Raw genomic sequence first — 22,023 nt, forward strand, 5'->3', positions numbered from 1 at the left:
TCTGTGTCATTAGGTTGATGAGAAAAATGAGTAGCGTCTGCGTCAGTTTCAGAATTTAAATGAAAAGCTCTTTGTCCTGTATTTATAGTTAATGTAAGCTATTCAATAAAGCTGCTCTGTCCACACATGGGTTTTTCCGCATGCTACATCCCTTCATCAATCAAAACTTATTACATGTAATTCAGCAGCAGACGGCAATGCCTTCATCTTCACATTTGGGCTTCATTATGTCACTGTTGAAACACCATACTGTTCTAATAATCTGATGTTGCCTGATAAAACCTTTAGAAATATGAAATAGTCCTAAAAATATAAACTTTTATCTGTAAAACAAATTGACATGAGCCTAAGACTGGTAAGTCTTTTCTTGTAACATGAAATTGGGTCAGATGGATAAAGAGAATATCAACATGATTGATGAAGCTATCAATAATCATAAAAACATGCTAATTTATCTTACATCTCGATCAACACTGCAGCAAATGTAAAGATTTCTAAATAAAATCTAATAAATCTATATGATCTAGATCATATATACTGAACAAAAAAAGTTAGGCATCATGAATATTTTGGGGAATATTTTTTGTAGTGAGGTTTGAACGCACAATATCATGTGCAATATCCCTCCATATATTTATGATCCCTAACTTTTTTTGGAGTATATTATGCTTATTTTAAGCCATTCCTAACATTATAAGCAGTTTAAGTTTAGGCATAAGGGACCAAGTCATATTTGATATTCATCCAAACACAATTTCTCTCCAAATTTTAGCAAGTCATGCAGTTTATAGTAGTGTCCAACAGACCCTGACTTTTAATACCAGTGGCATCTACTGAATCCTAAGTAACCATGGCGAACAATTTCACATTAAAATTCAATATGGATCATCTTTATAGTCAGTTGCTGCGACTTTCGGAATCTGAAATTCATATTCCTTTCAAGAAATCTTTTGAAGTTTTCGGCAAGTGTGGACGAGTAAAAACTGTTTGCTTTGATTGAGGCACAAGCGAGTTGCATATTTATAAAGATTTCAGCCCTGAGTTATGTGCTGTGCTCAGCTCCTTGCTATGAAGACTGCAGGGAATGATTGTCAAGCCTACAAAAACTCCCCCTGCACAGGGGCACATTCCCCACGGCCACGAAAGAAAAGTTTGTTTAAAGTAAAAAGATGTGGCGTACCTGCAATGTCCATTTTCCTCCATCTTCACTGCCACAGAGGAGTGACAGCGATTTGATATAAAAACACACATCAGCCATGGTGAAGAGTCATGTCAGTGACAACCACTAACGAGTCAACGTCCAGGTAACCACAGGTAAAGCACAGGTAAAACACAGGTACAAACTCTCAACACGTTCCAAGTGTGTAAACTGTCGTCCAGCGCGGAGGGTCAAATTATGTCCTATAATCTCTCATGGTCTAGCTTTACGAGTGTGTAGGAGCTCCGTCTTTGCCGGTCGTGTCCATGATATTGTGCTGTGACTGCCGGGTCGTCCGTGGACATACCACTCTCTACTTCATTGATACTCCCTACCTGAGAGTGGGTCAGTCCATTGTCACATAGGGTTGACAGGTACACTTCAAATAGCCTAAGCTGGCTCGGAATGAATTCAACTGTGACCATTTCATTCAGTAAATATGCTTTAGAAGATAAATATTTTTTTAGGTCGCCAGTTTGAATGTTCACTCAGTTCATTTATACCTCCATATTTCGTTGAGTACAATCTCAAGGTCGTACACTTATCAAAAGAAATCATGTTCACTATTACACTGAAAAGCTTCCACTGTTGCTCTATGCAAAATTATCCGAATCTCTTTAACATGAAACTGTTCATCAAACACCTGGTCCAAAATAAATAAACTGATGCTAATTCAAAAACAGACAAACATGATTTGTATACTGGAAAAATCTGCTCATTGCTTGTAAATAATTTCATGCGTTTCTGTTACTCTGGTATTTTAACTTAAAACTGAAATAACTAATTATATATATAAATAATATTTAAAAAGACAAAATAAAAAAATACTCTTGGCAGTATTTCATTAAAGAAAACCACAGAGGCTTTAATTCCACCTCGTTTTTCGTCAATGTTTATTATGGGTATCCAATTTTTGTATCAATTATTAACAGCGTGAGTCATACAAAACACACTGTATGAATGAACCCTGAGTGAATCAATGCTTGTACAATGCAGACAGTAGAGTGCTCCATTACTTTAATTACTGTGCAGGCCATGGGCAATCACCTTGTGTTGACTGTACAACATGCTCTGTCCCACAACCTGGGCACATGCAACAACCAACTTAGGAAAGAAACACTGAAAGATCTCAGATAATTGTAATAACTTTTCCTTTCCAAGCTATGATGTACATTACCAATATTAATAATGGATTAGTTTCTGGTATTTAGGCCTGAGTGAGTGAGTGAGTGAGTGAGTGAGTGAGTGAGTGAGTGAGTGATTGGGATTTGGGTGAGTGAGTGAGTGAATGAGTGGAATTTGGGTGGGAGAGTGAGTGAGTGAGTGAGTGAATGAATGAGTAGGGAGTGTGTGAGTGAATGAGTGGGATTTTGGTGAGTGAGTGAGTGAGTGAGTGAGTGAGTGAGTGGGTTTTGGGTAAGTGAGTGAGTGGGATTTGGGTGGGTGGGTGAGTGAGTGAGTGAGTGAGTGAGTGAGTGAGTGATGTTTAACGTCGCTTTAAACAGTATTCCAGCTATATAGTGTGTGTCAGGTTAATGTGGGAGAAAATTTAGTTCTTATTTCATGGAATACATGGAAATATATTGATAAATATTTCACTTCTATGTTTTATTTAGCATTACAACACTAGTCCACAAACAAATAAAAATACTTTTGTGAACTGGTATATTTTATCATCATATACACTTAAATTGGCCTGTCTGTGGTACATGTTTCTCTCAAAAGGCTTACAGAAAAATAAATTCTCAAAACACAATCAAACATTCATATTTCTTCAGAGTGTTACCTACCATAATTTTTAACCGATTTGAAAAAAGGTGAAAATGTGTCAGTATATGATATTTCATCTATTCAGGGACGTTTCAACATAAAAAAAAAAAGAAGCCAAACATATATCACAAAACAATGTTAAAAAAAAAAATTCTTTGGGATTTGTACAAAAAGAATAATTATCTGAATCGTTAAAACATTAAATGACATATTGAACACTTCTTAGATTGTTTCATCTTTTCCTAGACTTATGCAGTGCCCTTTCAAATGAGACAATTCATACAAGCTGTCTCCATATCCAACTTTCGCCTCATCAGGTAAGACACCCCAGGCATTATTGCATGAGGACTATGCCATATTTCATCAAGCTGCCATAATAGGTGGCAGCTTGGCAGGGATGCAGATTAATTTCGGAACATAATCAGGCTTGACCACTTCTCATACCACAGAGTACATCCAACATAGATAGGGATTATGTGTAACGCATGCAGGGTTACGTCAGACTGGTCCGCCATGGTGTCATGGCTTCCGTGGCCCGGGATGACAGGGCAGAGACAGTTACACATCTCTCATTCCGATTGCCATCACGCTCACGTCTATCTTCTATGTCAGTTTCACAAGGATTATTCCAGCATGGGTAGATCATCTGATCTTGATAACATTTAATAACTTTGGATAATAATTAACTCCATAGACTATGAAAATCTGACACTCATCTCTGTCTGTTGGAACCACGTAGACAAAACACATGGACCTCGTTAGTACAGACCTTGAAAGCTTCATCAAGTTGGACTTACCAATCATAAAATCAGCTTTTATAAATGTATAGTTCTGCTGGAATAATTGGTCTTTCAACATTACACTCATTAGTAGGTTAGTGAGATGAAGGCACGTGGTCCTGTGCACAGTGCACAGATCACTAATCAGGTGAAATTTAGCAACGTCGGTCTCGGAGAGTAGTTGGATGGGTGACAATGTTAAGTAGCTTGACTCCTGAGAGTTTCTAGGGCTTCGGTCCTGTCAAACACTGAAGCACATGTACCACATGTGGTGTCTCCTTTGGCAAGTGACTTTGTTCGCAATGTGCCTCTGTTCACCCAGCAGTGAGTGGGTACCTGGCAGGATGAGATGGTAATGTGGCTGTTAAGCTTCTAGCGCCTCAAAGGCAGCTTGGGTTGTATACTCCCCAGGGAGCTGAGAATGAAAATCGAGCATCACTGATCCATTGACTGGGGTAATAATGTAAGGGCCATGAGCACACGAGCTGGTATGGAGTTTGGCGCCATACAAATGGACTCATCATTATCATTATTAATATTATTATTATTATTATTATTATTACAACGTTTTGTGTTGAATTATTTCCACTAAAACCATTCCTGCAACATGATCAAGAGTAGATCACCTTCTCCAAAGTTGTATTGTCTGTAATGAAACAAGGCTAATGAGTGATTGATTGACTGAATGATTAGTGAGTGAGTGAGTGAAACGCCACTTTAAACAGTATTCTAGTCATATCATGCCATGTCAGCTTAACGTGGAAGGAAAGCCCAAAGTGATGCATATCTCAAGGCATTTACAACTTTGGTGAAACCCACGAGCACGGGTATGGTGCTGACAAACCTAGAAACATAATCAGGGCAAACCTGGTTTCGAATCCACAATCATAGATTTCTAACATGCACAAAGGCCACAAATCAGCACAATAATCTACAGATTACATGGGGCGTGGTTGGATACAACGTGTGGCCATGTTTGTCATCACACACCAACATCGTGTATTGTTGCTAACACTATCTACTACTGGTTTGCCAAGTCAAGGCTCAGTTACTTCCAGCCATCGTGCTATACCTGGAATTGTGCTATACCTTTAAACAAACTTAATGATCCTTTACTGTTAGTCAGATTTGGAATTTACCAGATTAACATTTTCAGGATGGTTGAGTTAAAAAGCCATGTCAATCTAAATCTGTTTTGATCACGAAATGAGAACTAACAACACCTAAGCTCATTAATTAACTCTATATATCCAGCAAATCCCCCAACTATTGTATAATGTAAGCTGTACATTTTATTGAACTTAATCTGGTTAACAGGGAAATACATGACAATCAAACAGGAAAAGGTATTCAGTGGGAACTGCACAGGGTGTGAAGGGACTGATGCATAGAAAGAAACTTCAAAACCATGTGTCATTGACTCAACATTAAACCCTCAATGTTGAGGGTTTATGAAGCCTTGGCCAGGTCTGACCACTTGAGGCTGGTTGGGGGACTTAGACAGGTTCTTTGTAAGGGTAGTTTCACACACAAAGACTGAACAGTGGCATACCCTCAGGACAGAGGGTTTGGCTGGCGAGGTAGTGCAAGTATATTGATGCAGGGTGGGCATATGGATGTACATCTGCAAAACTTCACAATATCACAGGTAACTGGGTGTAGGGGTATTTATGGTGTAGAGGAGTAGAGAATGAGACTAGATGTTATTTTACCATGGGTATTTTTCAAAAAAGTGCTTTGAATGGTAATAGCAGGGGTAAGGGTTACATTTTTTAATGTGTGACGTACAGTGGTATTGGGTTCAAGGTGTATTAGCAAGCAAGAGTGGGATGCTTTGATGGCTGATGGAATATTGGTAGATAACAGATGTTGCTAAATGGGTGTTCCATGGAATATTGGAAGTTAATGGCTGGTGTTAAATGGGTGGTCTGTGGAATATTGGAAGTTAATGGCTGATGTTAAATGGGTGTTCTGTGGAAAATTGGAAGTTAACGGATGTTGCTAAATGGGTGTTCTATGGGGTATTGGAAGTTAATGGCTGATGTTAAATGGGTGTTCTATGGGGTATTGGAAGTTAATGGCTGATGTTAAATGGGTGTTCTATGGGGTATTGGAAGTTAATGGCTGATGTTAAATGGGTGTTCTATGGGGTATTGGAAGTTAACGGCTGATTGGTGATTAATTGATGTTTGGGACTGCAACACAAGTATGAAGCATAATTTCTGAATGAATCCCACACACTTCTAAACCCCAGGAGGAGGGTGTGTCATAAATAGATAACCATATTCATACATCTCCAAGAGGATGCTGCAGACTTCAGATGACATGCTTAGTCACATGACCCAGCCTTGTCACATGACCCAGGCGATTAAATGGAGTGTAAGTTTCAACTGGATGAGTGTCATGTTTGGTGATTCTTGAAGGAGAGTAAATAGGTCAGTGATCACCAGTGAGTGAGTGAGTGAGTGAGTGAGTGTGTGAATACGTGAGTGAGTGCATGAGTGCATGAGTGAGTGAGTGCATGAGTGCATGAGTGAGTGAGTGAGTGAGGAGTGAGGAGTGAGTGTGATGTTTAATGTCGCTTTAAACAGTGTTCCAGTTATATAGTGTGTGTCAGGTTAATGTGGGAGAAAATTTAGTTCTTATTTCATGGAATACATGGAAATATATTGATAAATATTTCACTTCTATGTTTTACTTAGTATTACAACAAAAGTCCACAAATAAAAAAATACCAAAGTTTTTTTGTTAGAAATGAATGTACTGCATTAAATAACTGAGAATATTGCACTATCTGTCACAATTCTTTATAAACGTCTTTTAGGTAACACCCTGAGAGCTTCACATGATTACGACCAATCAGAGACATGGCTTTCTTGACCTTTGAGTGAGATAGTAAGTTTGGATTAATGTCAGTTTGACAGTTTGGAAAGAAAGACAATAGTGATACAGGAATTGGACTGTTAGCATTATAGGGAGAAACCCTGCAGCATGTGTATGGTGCTGACAAACCACTTCCAAGGTTCTGAGTGAGTATGGCTTAACGCCGCTTTTAGCAATATTCCAGCAGTATTAAAGCCAACGCTTTAACCACTAGGCTACCCCATCACCCCTGGATGCAACTCTGAATAGTGAATTATGGTGTCTTTGTCGTAGGGCTGGGACGGGTAACTCGGGTACTCGGGTCAGGTGGGTCCTGAGTAGGACCCCGGTACCCACAGGACTACCCAAACCCGTGATTAGTCACGTGATATAAATTGTTAAATGACAAAAATTATCAAAAACTCTATGTTTACACTATAAGTCACTAATATTCCCATTTCTTTCTGACAATGCACCCATTCCTTCTTACTTTTAAACATTTGAATAAAGATAAAACTTCATGCATTAAACTTCAGTGTATGCATGAGCGGATCGTTTTACACGTGTATCTACCCTGTATATACATTTTGCCAGGGTTACGGTCAAACGTTTCCAAATCGGACAGTTTGTACCTATCTCCAAATATCTACAACGGGTACCTGGGTAGGGTCGGGTAATAGGGTGATGGGTACCCGGGTAGTAAATTTGGAACCGTCACAGCCCTACTTTGTCGACTGGGTCATGCGTGCGCTCCTTGACTGTTATACAACATAAAACTGAAAAATCTACTGTCACGAAGAGACTATTGTGAACTTTTACTGGGTGACACACACACAGACCCTCCTAAAAGTAGACAGAGACAACCTTAATACAAGTACTTTCAAGACAAACATACCATGAATTATTGCTGTTATTTAAGTACCCTTAAGTCCCTGTGTATATAATCAACGTCTAAGTATGAAGTCATGAATCGTTATTAGATACACGCAGTATGCATGTTATGGGACTTAAAAGACACGGTTGAAACCATTTGATTTCTCTACAAAGGTGAAACTTTTTAAAATTGGTTTATGGATCAAAAGTAAAAGTAACAAAACAATAACATAAATGAAATCCTTAAGTTGTTTTAAATCTGAGATAATGCAAACTCAAACGTTTACTATAGAACTCAATTGAGTATATATAAGAAGTCAATACAATTACAATACATATATAATATAATATATAATACTTAATAAAATTACACTCACAAAAGGTTAAAGGATGACATATCAGAGTCACAGTACCTTTTTAAGATAAAAATATATAATTTCTATTTTCGTTACTTATCTATCCGGGGCGGTCAGGTAGCCTAGTGGTTAAAGCGTTCGCAGGCCACGCCCAAGACCCGGGTTCGATTCCCGTCATGGGTACAATGTGTGAAGCCCATTTCTGGTGTCCCCTGCCGTGATATTGCTGGAATATTGCTAAAAGCTGTGTAAAACCTTACTCACTCACTCACTCTTATCTATCATGCCCAGCGATCAGGATTTTTCGCAAAAGTATCTGAAAAACCAACAAAGTCTGGTGTGAAGGACACATGCTTCTAAAAAGAGTTGAGGATCAGTTATATTCTTTCATATTGCCAGAGTTAATCTGTCATGCCATGACACATCCTGCGCACATATTGCTACATGTCGTAATAGGAGCGAATAAAAGGCATCGGAAACAAAATTGACAAACATCTCCTGAAACACGGACCCCATCTCCTGAAACACAGGCCCTTGTTCTTGTAGTCTACATATGCATCATGCAGTCTTTGGCCAACCATTCCCAGGTGGCTTCTCTCAAGTTGTATTGAAACCTTACACCCTTTTATCACAATTACAACATTCAAGTAAACATTCTGGCACTCAGTCCGACATGCTGAGTAAAGCCGGGACATGTGTCACTGGTTATGAGCAGAGAGTCAATGAGGACAGTGCATGTTTTTGTTACCATCACATATATCCTGTTGGAGAGACTGTAATAAAAAATGACAGGACATGCCTGATGTTTGTATAGGTGGATTTCCTGCACCACTGACAGGGTGACATTGGGACTGACCGACTAGAGGCGACAAAGGATAATGCAGAAAAATACAAAACAGTTATCTAAATGAGTGAGTGAGTGAGTGAGTGTAGTGAGTGAGGAAGTGTAGTGAGTGAGTGAGTGAGTGAGTGGAGTGAGTGAGTGAGTGAGTGAGTGAGTGAGTGAGTGAGTGAGTGAGTGAGTGAGTGAGTGAAATGAATGAACTGCAGCAAATAACTGAGAGATTGCACTAGCTGTCCCAATTCTTTGAAAATGTCTTTGAGGTTATACCCTGAGAACTTTACACCACGACAACAAATCACAGACAGGCTTTCTTGACCTTTGAGTGAGTGAGTGTAGCAAGTGAGTGAGGAAGTGAGGAAGACTTCAGGCAGGCAGACAGGCAGGAGGGACGAATGCTGTATGAGATGGGATATTTAATACAGTGGTGAATCATAGCACGTTTCCTGTGTGACAACATAGCTCGTATACACCAGCAACACCAGGCGGAAACTCTGCCCTGCTGGCGGTGCCACATGACAGTCTTTGGTATGAATAACATGCCTCCCAGTGTGTGTTACATGCACGATCATCCAGACACCTTCCACAGTAAGGGGGAGGTGGGGCAGCCTTGTGGCTAGAGTGTGCCACATGACAGTCTTTGGTATGAATAACATGCCTCCCAGTGTGTTACATGCACGATCATCCAGACACCTTCCACTGTAAGGGGGAGGTGGGGCAGCCTTGTGGCTAGAGTGTGCCACATGACAGTCTTTGGTATGAATAACATGCCTCCCAGTGTGTGTTACATGCACGATCATCCAGACACCTTCCACTGTAAGGGGGAGGTGTGGTAGCCTTGTGGCTAGAGTGTGCCACATGACAGTCTTTGGTATGAATAACATGCCTCCCAGTGTGTTACATGCACGATCATCCAGACACCTTCCACTGTAAGGGGGAGGTGGGGTAGCCTTGTGGTTAGAGTGTTCACTTGTCAAATTGAAGGTTTGGGTTTGATCAGGGCGAATCTGGGATTTGAACCATTGATTTCTGGCATACCCAAGTCTTGTGACTCACAAATTGAGATGCCATAAATGATTAGTGAACTCGTGCTGCTGACTGAAAACCATGGATTATCCTATGGGGAGGTGGGGTAGCCCAGTGGTTAAAGCATTTGCTCATCACGTCAAAGGCACAAGTTCGATTCCCCATATGGGTTTGTGTGTGAAGCCCATTTCTGGTGTCCCCTGCCGTGATGTTGCTGGAACGTTGCTAAAAGTGTTGTGAAAACCATACGTACTCACTTACCATCCTACAGACCCTATAACATTGACAGTAGAGTCGATGGATTCAATCTGCGGTTTGTCACATTCTGGATATCCGTTTCAACATCCTCTAGGGAAGCAAGAGCTTGACTGTGTACGATTTAGGATAAAAGTGAGTCTTTTGACTAAAATGGAATTAATGTAAGCGTTTCTATATTGGGATCTCATCAATGAACTGTTACTATGTCTCACCCATCCATATTCTAAAACTCAACAGCTTAAACAGATGCGATATCCAGTGCTTCAGATACATGTAACATAATCAGGATATAAATCCTGACTGACGACCCTACTTCCTGACCCTTGAATAGCTTCAGTATGAGTTCATTGTTTCACAATCCAGCTGTAGAGGAACCAGTGTCCTTAGTACTTATTACAACAGTTTGGTTCTCCAACCTCTTCGTGACATTAGTGGGTGAGTCAGTGAATATGGTCTAAAATTTTGTTTGTTTGTGTTGTTTAACGCCACACTCAGCAATAGTCCAGCTGTATGATGGTGGTCTGTAAAAAATCTAGTCTGGATCAGACAACCCAGTGATTGATATCATGAGCATCAATCCACAAAATTAGGATATGATTACATGCATCATCGACAGCGAGCCTCAGGCCAACCGATCTTGTCTGTCGCCTCTTACAACAAGCATTGTTGCCCCTTACAACAAGCATAGGTTGTTTAAGACCTATTCTAACCTAAATCTTCATGGGTATAAAATATTGTCATGGTTTTAAAAGCTTCAGGCTGAGAGTATTCAAACCACAGACCACCCATGTCATCAAACCTTTGTTATTTATTTGGTTTACAGATCCTCCAAAACAACATACCAAGAAAATGGGCAGAAAATGGGCAAAAAATAAAAATTACGATTTTCAAAAATAGTTTTAGCACCGCAGACCCACCAAACTTCTGTATTTGAATAAAAAAAATATTTTTCAAGATATCTTGCAATGGGATAATAAGACAACTTTGCCTTAAAAACTCGTAACTTTGCAGAAGAACTCGGTTCTGCAATAAGTTACGCGACAATGCAGTATGGCAGTAAGGGGCAATAACTCAAGCCACATCAGTGTATCTGTCATGTCAGAATTGTTTATCCTTCTTTCTGACTGAACTGAATTTGACAAAAATTTGATTAACCAACTTAATATTAACCAACAAAATATAAGCCCTCAGGACATAACAGCTCTGAAACCAGTGGTCGATAGAGTCAGTCTTGCCATCAGGACATGGCAACCTTCATGTTATCAGTAGCCATTAGTATCTCCATTTAAGAATTTTAGACCATAGACCATGTTAATTGGGTAATATTCTGTCGTGGCATCCAACCCCCCCACCAGCACCTCACACACCAACACCTGCAGCATGCAACTCAGTCCTACACTCTGTCAGTCTACACATGCCACCAGTCACATACTCTGTATGGCCGAGATAGGCAATCAGCGGTCGTGCTGTGGAGGGTGTAGCAGCCAGTGTAGCAGTCGGTGTTGCAGCCGGTGTGGCAGTGGGGTGTGTGGAGGAGGTGATAACACAAGGAGCTTGTCAAGGGGGGACAAAGATGGAGAGGTTGTTTCTGACAGCGTCAGTGCCCATTTGATGATATGCCTGTGACCATGACCTTGTCAAGACACATGTACATTCCGACTAAACAAACATTCATTTTGTGATGAATCCTACTTTAGGCAAAAGTAATCACAGCTTTGTGCAACAATTGAAAGGGTGAATGGTACAGTGTTCTCTCATGACACAGATCCAGTTCTATTCCCAAAATGAAACCCAGTATTGGTATCCCTTGCTTGTAATGATGGACCTGCAACATTGGTAAATGTGCCAACCTTATTTATCCACTTGCTCTTCTTGTATGCTTCAATCTGATTATGTTCATAATACAAGGGTTGTGGGGTAGTTTCGTGGTGAAAGTGTTCGCTTATCATGCTGAAGGCACATGGGTGCAATTTTTGAATCCCATTTATGGTGTCCCCCGCCATGATGTTGCTGGAGTATTGCAAAAAGCAGTGTAAAAAACTCCCTCACTCACATATAACACAAGACATATGTCAGGATATAGATGTTCCCTCCCTAAACACCAAAGGTACATAAAACAACAACAGTTATCTGTCAAAATATGAAAGCAGTCCTATGAATGAAGATGTGACATTATGCATGTTCAGCCATTGTTTATCATTGCTGACATCTGATCTTGGCACACGTCACTCGTACAACACATGTTTGACAGAATAATGCACCCTATTGATAACAAGCTGATTGTTTATCTTGTGCCTCGTAATCTGACGTGTGTAGTCAGCAGGCCGGGATGTACGCTTACAAACAATACTACTGTGTGTATGTGACTATCAACATCCTCCATTGATAACTGCTACAGACAGCGGGACATCCCTATCGGTGCTGTATAGACGCGCTGTCGGTGGTGTAGATGTACATGAGCACTGTCACACAAACCACCCACTGTTGATGTGTGTGCCTGCACGTGTGTGCTGTTTCAAGGTCATCATATACAAAGGCTGGTCCTTGCTCCTGCTATCAATCACTGGTTTGTCTGGTCCAGACTCAATCATTTATAGGCGGCTGTGATATAGCTGGAATACTGCTGACTTATTGCCAAACAACACCCTCTAAACAACACTCACTCTAAACAACAGGCCAACACAGATGGATCTTTGTTGGCCCAATAGAAGAAGCAACCAAGACAGGCAACAGTTTGACACAGTAGACAAGAGGAGATCTTCAAATATATTTCCCTGTGGTAGGTTGGTTGGTTTGTTGTTTAACGCCGCACTCAGCAATATTCCAGCTATATGACGGCGGTCTGTAAAATAATCAAGTCTGGACCAGACAATCCAGTGATTGACATCATGAGCATCAATCCACGCAATTGGAATCGATGACATGTGTCAACCAAGTCAGCGAGCCTGACCACCTGATCCCGTTAGTCGCCTTTTACGACAAGCATAGTCGCCTTTTACAGCAAGTATGGGTTGCTGAAGACCTATTCTCCCTATTCTTATTTCCCTGTGGAAATTCCAGGTTGAAATCCATCTGCAGCAGCACATGTTAGTTTAAAGTGGTGACCTAATAATATCAATCACTGGACTGTCTGGTTCAAACTTGATTACATACAGGCTGCTGCCATACAGCTGGAATATTGCTGAATAAACTTTATGAAGTTTGTAACTATTACCATATTTGACATAATATTAGAATATTAGGCTCTTATTAGAATATTATTTTGGTGAAAAACAACAGAGTTGAAAGATTGTAAATTTTGTGGTTTATGCTGACAGCCTGAAATGTTTATATACGACAGATATATTTTTTCAGAATTTAATTTCCCATAATTAAGGATGCATATAACACACGTATTATAAACAAATAAATATGTCTTGCGTACATTAATCAATCGGAAGGGGTGCTAATTGGGATTGTTCACTAGCCAATATATTAGCAAATATCGCCATGGGTGCTTATTAGAGCGGGGCGCTTATTACGTCGAATATGGTATTCATATTATGTTTCTGCCTCAATGCATACACAATATTTGAACCAAGAAACCAAGAAACTCCACATTTATACAAACAACACATACATTTGATCCTCTGTACTACAACATGAACAGAGCTATTATCATAAAGGGTCAGCTATGTGTGAGGGGGATTTTCGTTAAAAATATTTCAGTGATATCAGAGATTTTCAACTTGATGTTAGAGGAAAGCCTAAAGATATGCACTTTGGTAAAACCCATGTGTTTGGTGCAGACAAACCTAGAAACAAAACCAGGGTGAACCCAGAACTGGACCCACAATCATAGGTCTCTCATGCACATTAGGGACACACTTCTGCCCACAAACTATCACATCTTAGACAACTGGGACACCCGGGACCCTCAGCAGATCCTGGCATTGCTAATGGAGACAACTCTGCTGAATAAATCGAGAAGCCTTGGACCACTGAGCTGTGCTTTGTAACAGACTTTGTAAATAAATAAAAGCAACAAAACCCTTTCCATATTTATAAGAGTCGATTGTATAATTGTACGATGTCTTTGACAGGAGGACTCACCAACGACATCCCTCGCCGATGACTCCAAGTCTGGTACCTCTTTTTCATGGTAAATTCCATTCCGATGGCCAACACAAAACACTTGCTACAAGGCACCAATCACAGAATCACCCACTTCTGTCCTGCCTGCATGATGCTAACTCACTGCAGGACAATCACACTCCTGATTAACTTTACTGAGACTTGACACAAGCTATGTACCAGGAAACAGAAAGGGTCAAGTGGCAACAAGTCATCAGAGACTGGATTTGGCTCATCTGTTTACTGCACAGAACGGAAGGAACAACGGATGAAGTAAGGAGAGAGTGGTCTCACTCCTCTCAACAGACACAGTCAAATGCCAGATGTTTACACATTTCCTGATTGTATTAAAAGCACAACGCCTCAATGTGTGACTGAGTGTGGCATCTATGTCCTCAACATGCACTACAGCATCGTCATGATAAACACATCTCTTTTTATCACAATAACATATCTGTGAATGGCTTCTCATATCAAGTGTTCATGGAGAGCAGAAAATGTGTTTCAAATAAGTTCCTGATGTTTAGTACACAGTATCTTTTGTTTTAAACTTCCGTGTGTCAAGATTTCAATTTTTTTAAAGAGTCACTTTTGAAGGATAAAACATGATTTTTTAAACACAAGGAAGTCTCTTGATTCAAACATATCTTTATACCCACAAGTTGTGTAACAGTAGACTCATTATGCTTATGCCAAAAGGACTAACTACATAAATTATTTGCAAATTTTGACAAAGGAATATATACAGTTTCGTTTTTTAAGTAGTTGTTTCACATCGACAGAGGATATTAAACACATCCACCCTTAACCATAAGTGTGTGCAGGGCAATAGTGAACGATCAGGACATCCCAGATTCTGTGCAGATGAAGTTCATACAGCTCCTCACAGTGGTATTCCCTATACTGTCCACACTGAGAGCACAGTTCATGCACTGTGATGGAGCTTTGCATATTTCAACCGGATACCAGCTGGTTCCTGGTATTTTTGGTTCGCTGAATTCTCCACACACAACAATATTCCAGCTATATGATAACACCCTGTAAATATCGGAGTCTGGGCCAGGCAAACCAGTGATTGATATTATGAGCAATGATCCATACCAAGCTTGACCACCGGATCCATTAAGTAACCTTGTATATCGCATAGGTTGCCAGGGGATCTGAACCCAGAATACGCATATATTAATGTTTTTTCAGAAACTAATGTTCCCTTGGAAAAATGGAGATTATGAAAACTGGGATTTAATCAATTTTGAGTTAAAGAGTTCAAATTAAAGAGCTTTATTGTCTTTTTCTTATTCCATCAAATTTGTCTTCAAGAACAATGTTAGAACAGGCCTTCAGCAACCCATTCTTGTTGCAAGAGGTGACTGGATCGGTGCTCATATCAATCACTGGCTTGTCTGGTCATATACCTGGAATATTGCTGAGTGCAGCGTCAAACAACAAACAAATCAAGAACCATGACAGTGTCATCCTCACAAGCACTGGATTTGCCCTGGCCATCTCATCTTGATGCAAACAGAAGGATTGTATGACACTTCACTCAGTATAGATGCCACAATAACTGTTGCCATTTGATTTCTCTTCACAGATTTTCATCAACACAAGATAATGTAGCTGATTGCATAATTAATGTTAAACTTCATGAATTCTTCACCAGTAGGTAAGAGAGATGTTACTGACTTGGATGTATGCAACATCATATTTGCTGTCTAAGGCTGATTTAAAATGTTGGCATGTCAAGTAGGGCTGGGACGGGTAACTCGGGTACTCGGGTCGGGTGGGTCCTGAGTAGGACCCAGGTACCTATATGACTACCCGGACCCGTGGTCATGTGACAAACTGTTTAATGACATTAACAATAAAACTCACATTTCTTTCTCACTATGCAGGCATTCGTTCTGACTTTCATATGTTCGAGTAAGGATAAAGCGTCTGTCAACTGCAGAGTCTACATGATCAGAAGGTTTTATACGTGTATCTAAATAGTTTTTGCCAGGGCTGCAGTAAAACAATTCTCATTTGGACATTTTGTACCCAACTCTTGAGACCAATAGCTGGTATCCGGGTAGGGCCGGGTAATAGGGTGTCGGGTACTCGGGTAGTACATTTGGACTTGTCCCAGCCCTAATGTCCAGCTATAATATGATTCATTGCACTCTCAAAATTAGTTTGTTTTGTTTGACACTACTTGTAGGCAGGAGAATAATTTTGAGTGGAGCAATAAAACATCAAGTTCCATGAAGTTGACAATACACCTTATATACGAAGTCGACAAAGACACAAGATCTTTTCTGTCATAAACCAAACATAGAATACTGTATTCGACGTAATAAGCGCCCCGCCCTAATAAGCACCCATGGCGATATTTGCTAATATATTGGCTAGTGAACAATCCGAATTAGCACCCCTTCCGTTTGATCAATGTACATAAGACATATTTATTCTTGTATAATACATATGTTATATGCACCCTTAATTATGGGAAATTAAATTCTGGAAAAATATATCTGTCGTATATAAACATTTCAGGCTGTCAGCATAAACCACAAAATGTATGCTCTTTCAGCTCTGTTGTTTTTCACCAAAATAATATTCTAATAAGAGCCCCCCAATTCTAATTTTGAGAGCGCCCTGGGCGCTTATTATGTCGAATAAGGTAATAGTGCAAGATATCAACACAATCTTACCCTGTGCAACGTAGGTGTGCTGTCCGGAGTTCCCTCCCCTTTGAGTGTGTGTTGTGAGCGAGGAGAGGACTGGTGGCTGCTCCCCGGGGTCGAGATGGGCGTGTCCGAATCAACAGGGGTCCCCCGTGGGGGGATGGGTGGGGGCAGCTGTAATACTTGCACTGGCTCAATACTAACCGGTGGTCCTCCTGGAGCCAGTAGGTGGCGCTGTTGAGAATACTGATATGAACAATACCTTTTATGCATGGCATCGAGTAATGATTTTGAAATGTGGGGTAAACTTCGATGAACTTGACCTTGACCCATAGTCATCATGCCATTGCCAATATTAGCAAAACTAGCGTTACGTCTGTTGAGCAAAGTGAAGTGGGGGGCACTTTCAGAACTGACCATACCAACACCCATCTTTGGTGCTAATGGTTTTGAAAAACCACTCCCAGTAATTCCGTGCCATGTCCTTGACATTTCAGGGCTGATTATTATGCTTTCTTCCACTAGTTTCTTCATCAGATGGCGAGGCTGAGTTTGAGGTGAACGGCCATTTTGTTCAACTGGTTGCTTCTGAGGCCAGTTCTCACAACTCGGCTTCATCTTTTGATTGATCGATGTCTTACAGTGCACATTTTGAATTGGATCAACTTTTGATCTTTCACTTGCTTCTGCTATTTTCTTGCCATTTTCGATTGAGTTTCCTCGTCTAAATTGGCGTCTGCGATCCAGGACTGGAGTTGAAGAGTTGACAACAACCTGCATCTCTGGAGATTTATCGGCCATTAAACTCTGCATATTTTCATCAATAGCAATGGTGAGCTCTCCACTGAACTTATTCGGAAGACCGCTATCAGAAGACTTCCTTTGACGGGGGTTGACTCTGGTGACGATCTCCCGGGTTCCTTCAAATGACTTTGACCTCGTCGGGACTCCCTGCTTCCCCGATTCCATCAGGGCTGACCTGAGTCTCCTGTGTGTCTGGGTAGCTCTTGAAACTCTTCCATGTTTATGCAAAGTTAACAGTTTATCTTTGGTTTGTATGCTTTTCGACATCTTTTCTACATCTTTTACTTCTTCTTTTGATGAGACTGTCTGACATCCAATTGAATTCCTCCCAGCTGTGTCAGCACGTCCATTTTGTTTCTCGGAAACACATTTACAGTTTTTCTTTATCTGACCACATTTACATTTTGGATAATTCTTAGAGATATATTCTTTACATATCTTGATTGGGCTTGGTGGAACTTGACAACCAAAATCTGTGGAACTATTCTCACTATCAGACACGTCTGCTATGTCTTTGCTGCATCGTGATTGGCTGTTCTTCTGACTCCCACCATCATCACTGCTTTCTGATTGGCTCTTTCTTTTTGTCCGTTGCTGGTTGATCACATGACTGATCATCTGCTCTGTGCGATCGACAGACGGGAGACATGATGACGTCGTACCGTCTTCATTGGTGATCACCAGCTCCTGAAACAGAAAGGGCTTGTGTTAGATGGAGAAAACGTGTGACAGACAGTGTTTTACAAAGCAGTGTTCTGAGTGAGTGAGTGAGTGAGTGAGTGAGTGAGTGAGTGAGTGAGTGAGTGAGTATGGTTTTACGCTACTTTTAGCAATATTCCAGCACTATCACAGCGAAATTGGCACCAGAAATGGGCTTCACACATTGTACCCATGTCAGGAATGAAAGCCAGGTCTTTGGCATGACGTAAAGCAAATGATTTTACCACTAGGCTACCAGACCGCCCCACTCCATGAGTGATGGAGTGTTTATTGCTTATTGCTTCAAGCCCCATCAGCAATCTTGCAGCTATTCAAGGTGACCAGTGCTCCATGGTCTGAAACCTAAACTGGGTCTACATCTTGACTTTCGTATCTGTGCTATGCATGAAACTGGGACATTGTCTCCGTTTACTTGATGTAATTAAAAACTGATGGACTGATCATCATGAAAACTGAATTAGCAGACAAGTCGAGCGACATCTGAAAGCCTTGCTAGGACTGCCAATGTGTCCGAGTACGGTTTTACGCCGCTTTTAGCAATATTCCAGCAATATCACGGCAGGGGACACCAGAAGTGGGCTTCACACATTGTACCCATGTCGGGAATCGAACCCAGGTCTTCGGCGTGAGGAGCGAACGCTTTAACCACTAGGCTACCCAAACGCCCCTGTAATAATAAGAGTAAAATGTTTATTTGTGTTTGGCACAGGTGGCCCTGTGGTCCAAGCGGTCAGAATCCAGTGACTGTGCGGACAGTTCCCAACTTTATCATGATCCCATTTTACTCCAACATTGTGCTGACACACTGTCACCTATCTGAAATACGGTTCAAGTCATCTGAAACCACAATTCCCTGTTCTCAAGATGAAGAGATCTATGTCAAGCCTGTGACAACTGACTGAAGCAGCAGTAAAATCCCCCAAACCTCAAGGTCTTTTTATGAACGAATCATTTACAATCTAATCTCTGACAAACCCAGTTCATATGTTTTAAGATAATGTAATTACTAAAGCAAGAGCATCTCCCAAATCAATGAAAAGCACCTGATAACATAGAAAGTATAAACAAATAAAATACATATTGCAATTGTTTAAATTTTGATTAGATTGATGGTCTTGATGTCAATCACTGGATTGTCTAATCCAGACTGGATTATTTACAGGCCACTGTCATATAGCTCGATTAATGCTGAGTGCAGGTTAAACAACAAACAAACAAATGTAAATTCCTACAGGGGATGTTTTTTAACTTGTAACTAAAATAGTTTGTATATAAAAAATCAATTAAAAAACGTTTTAAAACATCATCTAATGATCTTCAAGTTAACAAATAATTCTCACTACAACTCCTGTTTAACATTAAACATACATTAAACACAGTACTAACTATTGGATCATGGGTTATACAGTGGACAAAAAAAAACAAGGTATGATAAAGGGACCCTTTGACCAACGAGAATTCAGGTTGTTTTTTATACAGATACACAATAGCCCAATGGCATTATTTAGGATTTTATAAATAATGCATAAATAGATCTTCACCTGTTTTGGGGTCTTATCTTCCAGTTGCAAGGCTTTTATTGTAACAAATGGGTTTTTAGAGGCATCCTGCAGGTATGGAGTTTCAAAATACAAATAATAGTTATTCACCAAGAGAGCCAGAAGGTAAGGCTTGCGCATTATTGTCCCAAAGGAGTACATAGGTACAGTCAATGCATTTAAAAAATGTGTATTTGTGAGACATTTAAGGAAAACAACAACCAAAACAACATTAAAAAAATTTAACCCATCTAAAGCTAACACAAAAGGTGACCTAAAAAATTGTCAAGAAGATCAATATAGCCAGCAAATTTGCATCTACGAACATAATACAATTAACACGTACCATTCTGGAGGCTGGGTCAACGGAGACTATCATAACGATAAAAATGTCCTCCCTGAATTGATGTTTAATCCTCTAAATGTGCCATTTATCACCAATGTAAACCCATAGCAGTAATTATGAACTGTGTACATGCCATCTATCATACAGGCTTCACACGGTATCACCAGCTTCCGTTACCTTTAAACTTTTATCTGATAAACAGTATCGACCCAATGGACGTGGCACTCATCATAGACACAGATGTAAGCCTAAACTTAATAATCACATGACCAATGGATCTTCCTCTATATTGGGTGTGATAGAAGATATATTGGCACCGCTGATAACATGGGCCAACTGTTGTGATATATTTATACACAAGTGACTTAAAGGTACATTCCTACTACAGTTAAGGTCAGGTCAGGTGAAATGGAGTTCAAGATTATTGCACTTATATTGTGACATGCATGCAATTGTTTGTGTATGTGGCTGCTTGTACTTGTGCTGATTGATGCCGATTTTATAGTGCAAGCCCACTGGGATACCATGACACAGTTTAACATGATAGCCCACTCAGACATAGTATACGGACTCCGAGCCGACCAGTCCTTGTTTTCGTCCCTTAATGCCGAGCGCCAGACAGGGTAACAACAAGTACCATATTTTAACGTCTTTTGGTATGACATGGCCAGGGATCGAACCCCCGACCTTCCATTCTCCAGTCGCAAGCTCTACCACTAGACCACAGAGGTAGTCTACCGTTGAGCATTATGGAGATCTGTTGTAATTTTGGTTGACTTTGTCCTGCTTTGATTTTGGACCAAGATGATTTTGGTATACAAATAGTGACAACACACTTAACTTTGTTTGAGTCAGATCATTATGAAGTTATGGTCTACAAATGGATTTTACAACTTTCCCTCATGGTGTGAATTTTATCTAAATATAGTACATCGTAATTATAATCCAACATTAAGACCAGTGCTCTCCAACATCAGATATTTAAAGGCATGGGTTGCCCAGTCATCTGAGGCAGCACAATTCACTACATATCCCTAAAGCATGACAAAAACCTATGGTCCTGGGTTTGAATCCTGGTTCGCCCAGGTTATATTACTAGGTCTGTCAGCACCATACTCATGCTCATGGGTTTCACTGAAGTGGTAAACGTATAAAACTTGTATAACATTGGCCTTTCCTCCTACATCAAGCTGACATTTTGTACTATAACTTAAATACTGTCAAAAGTGATGTCAAACCCAACTCACTCACTCAAGCTTGTATCCTCCCATAAATGGGCAGTAGGGTAGCCTAGTGGTTGATGTGTTCAATCGTCATGACGAAGAGCTGGGTTCGATTCCCGACATGGGTACAATGTGCGAAGCCCATTTCTGGTGTCCCCCGCCATGATATTGCTGTAATATTGCTTAATGCGGCATAAAACCATACTCACTCACTCACCTCCCACAAAAATGGAGCCTCAATTGCTATTAAAGCAGCATGCATGTGTGATATCCTCATAAATTTACAACTTGTAATTGTCATAAACTGTAGAAGATCTGGGAACTTTTGTAATGAACATACTGAGTTCAGTTTGAGCCTTAAGTCCTAGTACAGCTTCGTCACAGGCATGGAATCAAACGCAAGGCAAATTAGGTTGCAAACCAACACTGGACCCACTGACCCACCACGCCAACCCATGTAGCCTTGGGGGTGCCCTTCATCATGTGTGTTAAGTCAGATGCAACTAAGCCTGAACAATGAGATGTGAGTTTAGTACATGTTCTACCTCAAACGGTAAAGTGGACCTGAAATATGTTTACACACATCAGATTTCCTCCTTCCCTCTGCTCCCCATCGACAATTCAAGATGCACTCTCTGCCTCCCTTACAG

At 40.4% G+C, this 22,023-nt stretch overlaps 1 protein-coding gene across 7 annotated transcripts in view; it reads right to left on the reverse strand.

The window, feature by feature from the left end:
- LOC124146016 (rho GTPase-activating protein 7-like) overlaps nucleotides 1-22,023 on the reverse strand; it is a 242,761-nt gene that overhangs the window by 114,118 nt on the left and 106,620 nt on the right. For 4 of the 7 annotated variants that reach the window (XM_046516031.2, XM_046516032.2, XM_046516033.2 and 1 more), the window contains one exon: nucleotides 16,770-18,233. In XM_046516031.2, the coding sequence (XP_046371987.2) occupies nucleotides 16,770-18,233 (1,464 nt within the window). Of the gene's footprint in view, nucleotides 1-1,180; nucleotides 1,517-14,055; nucleotides 14,203-16,769; nucleotides 18,234-20,150; nucleotides 20,199-22,023 lie in introns of those variants that run through there. The other 3 variants (XM_046516035.2, XM_046516040.2, XM_046516039.2) reach the window with 3 other exon arrangements.

The sequence above is a fragment of the Haliotis rufescens genome, unplaced genomic scaffold (assembly GCF_023055435.1).
Source record: "Haliotis rufescens isolate VD_foot unplaced genomic scaffold, xgHalRufe1.0.p SCAF_7, whole genome shotgun sequence".
Taxonomy (NCBI): Eukaryota; Metazoa; Mollusca; class Gastropoda; order Lepetellida; family Haliotidae; genus Haliotis; species Haliotis rufescens.